A 12,379-nucleotide genomic window follows, 5' to 3' on the forward strand; every position below is an offset into this window, starting at 1 on the left:
CAAGCTCCACACTCACATTTCCTAGCTCCTCTGGTTAAGAAAACTCAAATTAGATCTGGAACCTAATACTTGCCCCACCACTTGTGTGATCCTGGGGGACGGAAAGTTAACCCCTCATCTAAAAAATGGGGATAGTGGTATACTTACCTAATAGCATAGGCTACACATTAAAAATGACAATGGAGAGTTTAAAGAGAAAGGCCTGGGACCCATCCCCCCAATTAATCGGTTCTGGGATTGCTCTCAAAGTGGAGAACCAACCAAGGATTATGTAGATTAAGTGTACACTAGCAGTCAATGTGTGATCAAATGTTTATTATTAAATGGTCTGCTTTTGAGTCTGCTCTTTTCCTCTGAGCTATCACAACTGCCAATGACACTGCCTCCCAACTCTTGACTCCTGCGTTCTATCACCAGTTGTCCAAATTCTACCTCCTTTCTGAAACTTCCCAATCCGCACAGCATGAACCATCTCCTATATTCCCCTAACATGCTATTTTCACATAATAGATTCCTACACAGTAAAACTCATCTTTGAGTCTCTTACAGTAATGTGTGTATACATACATACATACATACAATCTCCATGAACCCACCACAGTGCTGCCAAATCCTCTCCCCATTCACCAAGGACGATGTGCCAGCAACTGGAAAATCAAAAATTTAAATTCCTATTGCTCTTAAGAGGCTTGATTCACTCAATCAAAATAAGGACTGCAATGCACCAGGCGTTATTCTAGGTGCTAGAACAGAGAAGGCAAACGCTCAGACCTCATAACGGTTTCAGTACATATTCTCAAAACCTTGAGGAGTGGCTGTGAAAAGCAACAAGAACAAATGGAAAAAGTATTTCCAGGAGTAAGAGATGCTATGAAAAAATACAGTGTTATATTAAGAGATGTGTCAGAAAACATTTTTCCAGAATTAAGGGAAATACACAGACCTGAGGGCCTTGTGTTTCAGACACAAGATCACAACGGCCAAGACCCTACAACAGAAGGTTGTCATTCTTGAGAAACAAGATCAAATATAGCTGGGAACTATAAATTAACGATCAAAGAATGGCCCTCCCTAACATTTCCCTGCCATTATTCCTGGAATATGCTGCCTACAGTAGGGACTACTAGGTAGGGATTTTGCTGACGTACTTAAAATTAAGGAATTTGAGATGGGGAGATTATCCTGGATTATCTGGGTGGCTCAATTTGATCACAAGGATCCTTAGACTTTAAAGATGGAAGAAGGGGCTATAAGCCAAGAAATGCAAGTGGTTTGTAAACTGGAAAAAAAAAAAAGAAAATGGATTCTCCTGTAGAGCCTTCAGAGGGCAGGAAGGCAGGCCTGATGACACCCTGATTTAGCTCAGGGAAACCAATTTTGGACTTCTTACCTCTGAAATTGTTAAAAACAATAAATCTGTGATTTAAGTCACTCGTTTGTAATTTGTTAAAACAGCAATAGGAAACAAAAACCTAGTGCCTACTCCATATAAAATACTAGGTTGAAAGGATTAAAAAGCTGACTTTAAAAAGTTTTACCCAAGCAAAGGGAGACATCTGTATGAAAACAATGTTTTGCCTGGTTCAATACCAATCTGTAAAGGAAAGCAGTGGGGGCAGAATGTTGTTCGTCTTCCCCTACAGGTGGTTCCCAGACACCCCAAAAAGCTGACACATCCTAGACATCCCTGTAGCACTTATCTCACACTATTTGTGTTATGTCTAGCTTACCAATTAGATCGACACATGAAAGCATAGGCTCTTTTCCTTTGTACGACCCTGCTAGATGCTCAAGTTACAGTATGTAGTAAATAGTATTTACTTAGTACTTTGAGCCAGAACTGCTCTGAACACCTAACATCTTCATCAAAATCCTAGATTAGGTGCAACAATCTTCCCCATTTTGCTGATAAAGATTCATTGGCCCAAGCTATTAAGTGAAGGCTGGATACAACCCATTTTGGCTCGAGTCAGCACTCAATCCAGCCTATGGTAAAGGAACTTCCAAAGGTAAGCAATATGAGGTAACACCTGCTAAAGATCAGTGAATGCAATAACTAAGCTTCATGACTTGAAAACTGGGGTAGCTAGTGTAAGATCTTATATAGTGCTGGAACACTGAAGGACACAAATGTAAATTTACATAGGAGATGAATTTTTGTAGAACCAGCTGGTTGGGGCCCAGACTTACAAAGGTTGGTTAGCCTTCTAGGGGGACAGTACCTTATAGGTGACACCATCTTTTAGGAAGTGGGTTTTCTAAACAAGGTGTTAACCTGCATTTCAGTAGGTTCTAACAGTTCACAAAACCTTTTCACACCCTTTTAGTCCTCACAATCCTGTGAAGGCAGACCAATTACCCTACTTTATTCCCTAGAATCTAACAGCGGGAATTATCACTCTGACATGCCTTCCTCTATTCCCACTCTTTGAAACTGCCTAGGTTCCTTTACTCTGAAGCAAGTGCTTTAGACTTTTCTATGGCAATATTAAATGTCTGCAACTCCTCCCTACCCCCAAACTCTCACCCATTTGTTTCCCCATCCTCTGGGCCCCTGGCCCCACTCTGCAAGTAATTTATATGGAGAACTGAATTTCCCAGACTGAAAGCAAACACGTCCACAGAGGACATGTACTGCCAATACACTTTATCCTAAGTATTCCCAGATGCTCCTATCCCTCACCAGCTTCAAAAGCTTTGCTTCTTTGGGTAATGTGTCCATTCGTGGGCTATAAACAAATGTACCACTAATTACTGATAGTGGGCATTTACTAAAAACACCAAATTTCTTGCAAAACACCGGCACTCAGTGTGTAACACTGACTTTACATAAAGAACCTTCTATATTTCCAGAATTCATTGACAATAAACTCACTAACCCAGAGAGATAGTTTCTAAGACTAGAGAATTTTAAAAAATTGTTCAATATATCTGTCTAGCAGCTTTCAAATATTAACTGTAATGATTCTGGTGCAAGTGTCAAAAGAATTAACAGGGTACCTGTTTCATACTGCATCACACCACTGGCACAATCAATGGGGACTACAAAAACTTTTTATTTTTATTTATTTGAGAGAGAGAATGAGAGTACGAGAGGGAAGAGGGTCAGAGGGAGAAGCGGACTGCCTGCCGAGCAGGGAGCCTGATGCGGGACTCGATCCCGGGACTCCAGGATCATGCCCTGAGCAGAAGGCAGTCGCTTAACCAACTGAGCCACCCAGGCGCCCACAAAAACTTTTTATATGTACTTCGTGTTATGTTCTACACTGAAAACTGTCAGTTCACTCATCTAAGTGAGACACACATACAATACATAGGAATGTTATTTACAAGTAACAAAACATTTCATGTTTTGCTCACTACTGCTATAGGTGCTCCAAAACAACTTGCATCTATGGGCACCAATTTATAACATATGTATAATGTATAACAATGTATAATGGAATTATTAAAATCTCACCTAAATAAGCACAGAAGATGCAAAACAAAAAACCAAAAATGGAAATGCAAGGAAAACATGTTCACACAGTACTTTATAAAAAAGCCAAAGCCTCAGAGGACAGAATTTCAGCAACAGTATTTTTATTTGTAAATCATGCAAAGGCCTATGAAATAGGTTTTCTTAGAACAGACCCATCTTGGCTAACTCAGTGGCACAATTCAAAAGTGAAAAATTAAGATATATTCTTTGTACAGAAGAGTCTTTAATAAACCCAAGGAATGTTTTCCACCAAGATACAAACTAGACCCTAGTTTTGCACGCAAAGGCTGATGACTTTTATCACACACCAAGATTTGCTTTAATAGTTAAGGGACAGCAGTCAGGCTAGCAAAAAGTCACCAAGACAACAGAACATTTCCATGAGTAGTCATTTATTAACTGGCCAGATTACAAAAATAATCATGGCAGATACCTGAAAAGGAAAAAAAAAAAACCTTAATAGATTACAATTAACGTAAATCAAGAAATCTTAAGTGCTTCAGTTTCCATTCTTAAAAACCAGATTTTTCTTTCCTCCATGAATGCCCTCATAAGGAGTAATCAAACCAGCTGTAATCAGATGACTGCCCCCCCTAAAAATATTAGAACCCAACCCAACCCTTATCAATATTTAAAGATTACCACTTTTACTATTATGAAGTAAAATCCTATCAAGACTTAGCTGCTCACCTTAGTTCATCCTTCTAATAAGCCTATTGATCTGGTCTTCCCTGTTACCAGCATCTCCACCTTCTACAAAATGGGTGGTCTTTTTCTTCATTCCCCCTCGTGGAGAAGATAATTTGAAGGGCCATAAAAAGTTGTTTGCTTCTTTGAAACGTTTTCCAACAGTATAGATCTCGTGAATCAGATCCTCCATGCAGATGATGCCATATTTACCTGAACATTTTAAGATCATTAAAATCGTTAGCTGTTTTTACAGATTTTAGGATATTCAGCAAGGACAATTACAGGCCATGAGACTTTAAAATCAAGAGTAAAGCAACAGAGAGGGAAACTCATGGCTGTATTTACAAAGATGAGGCTTGAGCCAATGAAATCATAACTTACATTTTCCACAGACGTGTGCATTGTAGGGAATATGGGAAGATTCATAACAGAATGAATGTTAAGGCCACAAGATGCCAGAAGATGTCAACTTTATCTAATATCAAATTTCTCCTAAAATAGGCAGAACCTACCAAGAGATCGGGCAATCAATGTGTTATCTGTCAGGGCAATTCGCTTCTTGTTGATTTTGCCATAACCACGCTTGTAGATCAATTCATTCACCGACTTCAGATTTGGGTACCTGAAATAGGAAAAACCAGACATGAATGACCAAAGAATAGGGTTATCACCATCAGAACACCTAAAATCCATCTTGCTAACAGCCAGTTTAAAAGGAACTCTTAGAAAAGGACAGACTTACCCCCATGCTATATAAGGTTCCACAATCCTTAGCATGTTAACTGAAGCCTTGTTGAGCTTAACAAAGGTGCCATTGAAGATCTGGCGAAGGCGAAGAAGCTGCAACACCTTTCGAACCTTTGGGCTCACACCATTGATACTGCAGTGGGGAAAAAAAGACAAAATTTACTTAGCTCTATCAGAATTTTTATTAAGAATAGGAAACTAACCATTATAAAATTTTGGACAACACAAGTCCCACCTAAATAAATAGAAATCTTCTCATGTTACAATGACCACTGGCATTTTTCCTTTAGGTACCTACTTTGACATTTAAAACTTCCCACCCCCTTTTTTACCTCCTGAGCATTTATTTTATTTATAAAGTTTGATTTTCAAAGCAAATGTATATTTAACTATGTTCTGCAGTTTTAAACAATGTCCTTTCAGTGTGAAATTTAATTAGAAGTGACACTTTAATTCATTCATTTTCAATAGGCTGGTTCTGAAATACTTGCGTTTCCAAAACTTTTAAGATTAGATTTAATCTATTTAAGATTAAAAACTACAAAGACTTGATTTTATCCTAGAAAACTCATTGCTTCTGAGTTGGTGCATCTCAATATGGCACATTTTCTATAAGGCGGTCTTTCCTAGGAACCAATTTCAATGTACTGTGGTCTGTGTGAATACCTTGTCTAACAGATATCCTGAGTAACAATTCAACGTTGGAACCTATTTCTATTAGCTTAAAGATAAAATTTCTGTGGGTTTCTGGCTTGGTTCAGCTGCTCTTGCTTTGACCATAGCTACATCCGTGTTCAGTACACTGGCAACTTGCTGTCTTATCCCCTGACCCTTTTACCACTTCCTTGTTTTGTATGCATCTTTGTAAGAGCACTTATGAGCCTACACCTCATCTTCTTTTGAACTTAATCTCCAGGACACTGAATTAGAATTCAAATGCTCAATTAGAGAATGGATAGGGGCTTTGGGCACAGACCTTGCAACTAAACCATTAAGACACCGCCGTCCATGTTCTAGCTATACCCAAAATATCTTTATTCCAATGCTTCAGAACCAAAGCCCCCAGAAGTAATGGGAAGTCTTGCTGAGACCATGTAGCTTTCCCTTCAAAACCAGAATGCAGTTAAAACTGAACTTACCCTCTGATCCTGATGACAAATGCCAATTTGGGTTCCGCAGGTACGTAGAAGTTGCCAGCTTTTCTTGCCATCCTTGCCATTCGAATCTCAGTTCTGTACATCTGCCTATATTCCTTGTGGTAATGCTTAGCTTTTTCATAGATGAGCTTCCTTCTTGCCTTTCGAAGCTGAAAACCAATACCAGTTATTAATCTCATTTTTAGCTCCCAAACCCAATTAGCAATACCAGTTTTTTAGCTGTCTTATTTACTGCAACACCAGTTCTATTAAAAAATGTTCCCTTGAAACTTTTTCCTTGCCACAGCATGTATTAATATTTCAAAGTGCAGATACTACTTCATTTAATATCACTTTAAAGAGCTTATAACAAGCTTACTGGTACAGTGGGTGAAGTTAACAAGTCTTGCTGAGAAAGAACACCTATTTTCCAATTGAACCACAAGGCCTTTACATGGAAAGTGCCTCAAAAGTTTACTTACCATCTTCTGAGCAAACTTCTTCCTCAGACGCTTGATCTTCAACTCTGCGAAATTCCTTCGCTTCTTCTTAAGGGTTTCTGGCACAGCAGGAACCTTCTTCTTCTTCTCTCTGGCATCAGTGAACTGAACTTTATTAACAGTTCAAAGAGCACACACCACCACATTACTCCTAATCTGTACTGAGCACGCTTTGTCATTTAGCACTACTACTGTCATTGGCTCTAAAAGTTTGTATCTTTAGCTGCTCTAGCAGATTTTAGGAAGTTTCTGCCAGGAATCCTCGCTTTTTAATACTGACCCCTTCACTTAAGCAGCAGTCGGAGACCACAGTAAGTTCACATCTAAGGCACAATCAGCCCCGGCCTCCGATAACTAGAACATCTACAGCAAAGTTAACAGAACGTACAGACTGAGAAACTGCTGCAAGACACTATCTCTAGACTCTTAACGAGGTTGAGCGTAAGGGGACTTAAGATTCTCAGGAAAAGAAATTTTAAAACACTTCCCAACTACCACCCTGATTCAGGTCTGAAGTTCCACATGCTAAAAGCAAAGACCCGACAACAGGGACGACTGGGCCAAATACCAACTAAGGATAAACCCAACTGAGACGTTCTGCGCCTTTCTTGAAAGACAGGAATACCCACCGGTCCCGCACATATTCGGCTCTCACACCTCGTTCCCGGTTCATCTCCAGAACCTCCGCCCCAAGGCCGCCTGCATCCCATCTTAGCCTGGCGCCCCCATTAGTGTCACAGAGCGTCACAAACACACAAACAAATGGGTAAAGGTACAGGCTACCGCCGGATCGAGGGAAAATGAGACAAAAGATCTCTGGTTTCGCGGATGGAGAAGGATTCTCAAGCGGACGAAGAGCAACTTACTCTGCACCCTCCATGGTTCCAGCCGGAAAAGAGGAAGTCAGCGCATGCGCGCGGTCCACTTAAAGACGACAAGAGCGAAGCCCCACAATTCATAGGTGTCCCAGGGTAAGCCAGAAAAGAACTCGGAACTGAGAACTCGTCTTGCAGACGCAAAATTAAGTACTGCCTGATTCTGCCCCTTACGGTCAAGTTTCGGGCAAAATTCGTATGAGAAAATGCATGCATTGAATAGACTCTTTAATCAATATCACAAGAGCAAAGAGTGCTGACACCTTGACTACTCGGGGTCCTAGTCCCTAGGCTGTGTTGACTAGGTACTTCTCGAATTCCACCCAGTAATGTACGCAAATGACACGCCGCACCAGCGCGAACTACAAATCCCGGCATGCAGCACTTTCATTGCCAGCCGGGAGGGAGGGCAACGCTTGACTTGGACTGTAGGCAACCAGCGGTGGTGATTTCAGCCAGGGAAAATGAGAGCCTTTCGGCCCACGTTCCAGAGGACTAGCTGTGATTCTAAGTTGCTGCCAAGATCCGGCTTTTGACGGCCTTTTCGGCTCTCTGCCAGCCCTAGCCATAAACCGGCACCCTACTGCCGCGCGGCCGAGGTCCTTCTCTTGGCTCCTCCAGCCTGCGGGCTGTCTTCCTCAGCGCCTGATCGCAGGAGGGGCCGTCCCGAGTCCCATGCTCAACGAAAGTGGCGAGATAGGGACTAGTGAGGACTCGACGGCAGGAGGAGGATGGCCCGGACACTGCCGACCGCCAGGCCTGGCAGGCGGAGGCCGGGACACCCCACGGCAGGGGCGTAAGCTATGAAGGGAGGTGCGACGAGGGCTGGAGGCTGCGGCCACGGCCATGTGAGAGGGGCTGCCCCGCCGCGGTACGGCGGACGGCGGGCGGGGGGCTGGGCCGGGGGCGGGGTGCGCCCGGGGGCGGGGAGGGCCGAGCGGAGGGAGGGCCGATGCCGCCGCCGGCTCTTCCCGGTCGAGGGTTATATAGCGCGGAGCGTGGATCCCGCTCAGAGGCGGCCGGGAGCGCTCCGACTTGCAAGCGGCGCTGCGCTGCGGAGCCCAGTGCCCAAGTGACAGCCGTGGGGAGTGCAGGGCAGGGGAAACGAGACCGCGGGGGCAGCTGCAAGCCGTTGGGCAGCGCTCGACTGTACGCGAGGAGTCGCCCCTTCCTGGCGCTCCCGCTGCCCCGCACCCCACTCTCCCACCCTTTCGCAACTTGGGTCAAGTTGACAACTCCCGCGGCGGCCGGCGGGCCCGTGCGGTCTCCGCTGCGCGCCCCTCCCCCGGGGTGAGAGGGAGCCGCCGCGCCGGCTCCGGGGACGCTCGGGCGGCGGCGGCTTGGCCATGAGGGCAGCGCGCGCCGCCTAACTCGCGGCTGTCACCGCCGCTGCAGCGGGACCGACCGACCGGCCGGCCGGACGGGCGCTGCGGGACGGGCAGGCGGCCGCCGGCAGGAGGCGCCGAGCCGGGCGGCTGCCGCGGCGGGCACAGCCCGGGGCCACCGCGCCGAGCCCGGGCGGGAGTGGCCCCGCGCAAGCAGGGAGCGGCGCCGCGCACTCCAGCCCGGAGGGCACCTCGAGGGAGGGCGCGGGGCGCAGCCCTCTGGTCTCGGAGGCTCTGACAGACGCCCGGGGGGCCGGGAGCCGGGCTGCCCTGAGCGGGGTGGGCGCGGACGCGGACGCTGGACTCGTGCGGGGTTCCGGGCGTCGCGATGAACATCGTGGTCGAGTTCTTCGTGGTCACTTTCAAAGTGCTCTGGGCGTTCGTGCTGGCCGCGGCGCGCTGGCTGGTGCGGCCCAAGGAGAAGAGCGTGGCGGGCCAGGTGTGCCTCATCACGGGCGCCGGCAGCGGCCTGGGCCGCCTCTTCGCGCTCGAGTTCGCCCGGCGCCGGGCGCTGCTGGTGCTCTGGGACATCAACACTCAGAGCAACGAGGAGACGGCGGGCATGGTGCGCCACATCTACCGCGACCTGGAGGCGGCCGACGCCGCGGCGCTGCAAGGTAACTCGGACCTGCGCCGGATCAAGCCTCTCCCCACCCCCGAGCCGTCCCCGGGAGGGCCCGAAACCCCACTGCCCGGGTCAGCCCCGCTCTCGAGGAAGAGAACCACCCCCTCGTCTCCTGCGAGTGGAATTTGCCCCGTGAGAAAGGAACACGGTCACCTCTGTTTTAGAAGGGGGAAGGTGTGGCGAACCGTCTTTACGGAGGTCCTGTCTCTCTGGGGACGAATGTCGGGTTTCCTAAACCCTTTGAGGATAGGGAAGGCAGAGGGAACTTGCTAGCACAGGTTTGAATCCTAAAGAAATGCCTCCCTCACTCCCGTTTGCGGTGGGGGACTAAAGTGTCTCGGAAGTTGTTCTCACCCTCGACTGATGCCTGTATCTATGTTACTGTGGTCTGAACCGCTGAGGCTCGGGCAGCATTGATGATTTCACTATAACTTTAACCACAAGAAAATAATTAACATTGTTTCACCAGAGACAAGTAGGTGCTTTAGTTATATACTCAGCCTGATTGAAAGATGTCCTACCTCTTTCAAAGCGCTTGGAAGATTTAAGCCTCATTGTAAATTTATTTCATGTTTTTGATAACCTCAGGAAATCTGCCTCACTGTGTATTTATTAAATAATCTGAATCTGAGGGTTTTTTTTTTTTTAAAGCCATAGCGGAGACCATAACCAACCATAAATATTGGTCTAAGAAATTTGATAATGGCTCTTACTCTTTGGTAAAGTTTTTCATTTCCGGAGAAAACATATGAACTATACCGAGAAGATTAACTTGGGACACCACCCCTGCCCCATATCGATCATTTTTCACCAAAACTATTGGCACCTGCCTTTTAGGTCAGAAAATCAAAGGTCAAAAATGTTACATTTTCAACAGTGGCATGGAGGGGTAGCAAATACAGATTTTTGTGCTCCCTTCCAAAACCTAAGAGAGAAAGGTATTCAAAAACCAGGAAGGAGAATTTTGGTTTTTAAATTGAGATCTTATGTGGTAAAATTGCATATTTACCTTTAAGTTTGATTTATGTGAGGTGCTTCTTAGGAGAGCTCAGCTATTCCAGTTAGAAAAAATCAGTGATCTCCATTCTTTCATGAGAAACTTTAGGTTCATTTCTTGGCTTTGGCTGACTTCAGATTGTTAACTACAGTTTTGATTTGTGAGCGATTGCTAACTACAGTTTTGATTTGTGACCCTTAAGGAGAGTTTCCATTTTGAGAGTGCTGGTACTAAAAGAGTGAAAGCCGGTTCTGGCCACTGTTCCTCCAAAAAGACAGGAGTGTGTAGTGTTTGTGTTTGGGGGGCGGGGGGAGGGTGTTACTCTCTGGGCTGAGATCAGTTCTTTCCAGGTGTCTTTAGCTCCAGGAAGCTGATCCCATGAGGTCTGACTTGTATCGGGCTTGTCACAATTACATGATTTTCCCCTAAGCAAAGTTATCCAGTAAATTGCTGTAATTCCCAAAGACTTTTGGGGGAGGAAGGCAGCTGTAAGTTCAGTCATTGGCAAGCCTCAGGGTGTTAGAAATTTGAAGCTCACTGTAGTATTTTTGTTTTGTGTGATCTTTGTCCTACTGATTGCCATGTGACTCACGTTTTGCACCCCCCACCCCCTTCTCTGTTCCATTTTTTTTCCCCTTCATCTGGACTTCTGAGGACAGCTGGGAATGGTGAGGAAGAAATTCTGCCCCACTGTAACTTGCAGGTTTTTACCTACACCTGTGATGTGGGAAAGAGGGAAAATGTCTACCTAACGGCAGAAAGGGTCCGCAAGGAGGTCGGCGAGGTCTCAGTCCTGGTCAATAATGCCGGCGTGGTCTCTGGGCATCACCTTCTGGAATGTCCCGATGAGCTCATTGAGAGAACCATGATGGTCAATTGCCACGCACACTTCTGGGTAAATATAAACATCCTTGTTTTTATTACTAGGCCCTCCTCAATGAGAAGGTTGGGAAGGAGCCAGACTTCAGTACCAGCCTGAAAGACACCTGTACTGTTTCACCACAAAGCTTCCTTCTAATTTGTTATTTCCCCATGGTGAATTACACTGTATTGCCAGTTACTATCAAATAATTATTTTCTACCGTATCCCATGCAGTCTTTCTGAAGAGGGTGAAGGACTAAACATTTTGAACTAGTTTTGAAAGATTGCCATAAAAATAACAAGAGGGAGCATAAAACCCTGGGTTTGTTTATTTTACTTTCTGTTGAGTTTGTAAAACATTGGTTGTTCTTATGAATTCCTGAAGTCAGAGTTTAGGCTTCCAAATTACTGCTCAGCCACATTTTAGGAAGTGCCAGAGATTCTGAGATCAGCATTTGTGGTCCACTGGGAGTGGTCAGGCCACCCTGGCAGTCACTTAACATCCATTGACCATCCACAGGGTCTGTGGCATTGTCCTGATGGAGTACATCTCAGAACTCTCTCAGTTTACAAGATGCCTCTCTTAGGAGAACAGAGGTCACCCTGATAGGACCACAGAGTCACTATATAAGGGGCAGGAGGACTGTGAGACTTGGGGAACCAGGGACTTAAACCACATCAGCTTCTCACCATCAGAGCTACTACAACATCTAAGGATGAGAGGGAAGGAGGGCCTTCTTGCTCTGGGGACCAAACGGATCCCAGTTTTTCAGCTAAACTTCAGTAATGGTAGGTGTGAAGCTCTCCCCTATAACTGTACACTGTTGACCTTCTTTATTCTCTTCTTCCTCCATAGTAATTCCCCTTTACTTTTGTAGACAGGTAAGAGCCAATAAAGAAAGGGTAAGGAGATAGGATTTTTGTTTTTGTATTTTCCATAGGCGGATTAGCCTTCTAATGGAACACAACAAAGAACTGTTTCTTCTAAATAGGTCACATTAAACCTCATTAATTTTTTAGCAACTGCTTAAAAACTTAATCTGGTTTTAGAAGTACTTACTCAAATGCTGTTCCTTGAACA

The 12,379-nt window shown here is 45.3% G+C and overlaps 2 protein-coding genes across 3 annotated transcripts in view; one reads left to right on the plus strand and one right to left on the minus strand.

Annotated features, from left to right (window-relative positions):
* Window positions 1–3,856: 3,856 nt before the first annotated feature.
* On the minus strand, window positions 3,857–7,515 carry RPL7 (ribosomal protein L7). 2 transcript variants are annotated; one of them, XM_025870724.2, is made up of 7 exons: window positions 7,421–7,515; window positions 6,537–6,645; window positions 6,058–6,224; window positions 4,914–5,051; window positions 4,684–4,793; window positions 4,172–4,381; window positions 3,857–3,914 (listed from the first exon to the last, which is right to left on the minus strand). In XM_025870724.2, the coding sequence occupies exons 1-6, from the start codon at window positions 7,432–7,434 to the stop codon at window positions 4,173–4,175; spliced, it is 747 nt and encodes a 248-aa protein (XP_025726509.1). In that variant the 5' UTR covers window positions 7,435–7,515; the 3' UTR covers window positions 3,857–3,914; window position 4,172. The 2 variants fall into 2 exon arrangements, with proteins under 2 accessions (XP_025726509.1, XP_025726508.1); XM_025870723.2 differs by lacking the exon at window positions 7,421–7,515 and adding an exon at window positions 7,184–7,342.
* An 850-nt stretch (window positions 7,516–8,365) lies between these two features.
* The window catches only part of RDH10 (retinol dehydrogenase 10), a 28,136-nt gene continuing 24,122 nt past the window's right edge, over window positions 8,366–12,379 (plus strand). The window contains exons 1-2 of the mRNA XM_025870725.2: window positions 8,366–9,431; window positions 11,096–11,331. Coding sequence (XP_025726510.1) covers window positions 9,143–9,431; window positions 11,096–11,331 — 525 coding nt within the window. The 5' untranslated portion in view covers window positions 8,366–9,142. The remainder of the gene's footprint in view (window positions 9,432–11,095; window positions 11,332–12,379) is intronic.

The sequence above is a fragment of the Callorhinus ursinus genome, unplaced genomic scaffold (assembly GCF_003265705.2).
Source record: "Callorhinus ursinus isolate GAN/ISIS: 27379988/994484 unplaced genomic scaffold, GSC_fseal_2.0 scaffold5, whole genome shotgun sequence".
NCBI classification, from domain to species: Eukaryota; Metazoa; Chordata; class Mammalia; order Carnivora; family Otariidae; genus Callorhinus; species Callorhinus ursinus.

Excerpts from the sequence above, each read along its gene's own strand:
- RPL7 (XM_025870723.2), bottom strand. The coding sequence starts at position 7,227 with ATGAACCGGGAACGAGGTGTGAGAGCCGAATATGTGCGGGACCG. Across the intron at positions 6,646-7,183 it reads GCCGAATATGTGCGGGACCG|AGAGAAGAAGAAGAAGGTTC; the intron begins GTGGGTATTCCT and ends CACTGATGCCAG. Across the intron at positions 5,052-6,057 it reads TTTGTCATCAGGATCAGAGG|TATCAATGGTGTGAGCCCAA; the intron begins GTAAGTTCAGTT and ends TCCCCACTGCAG.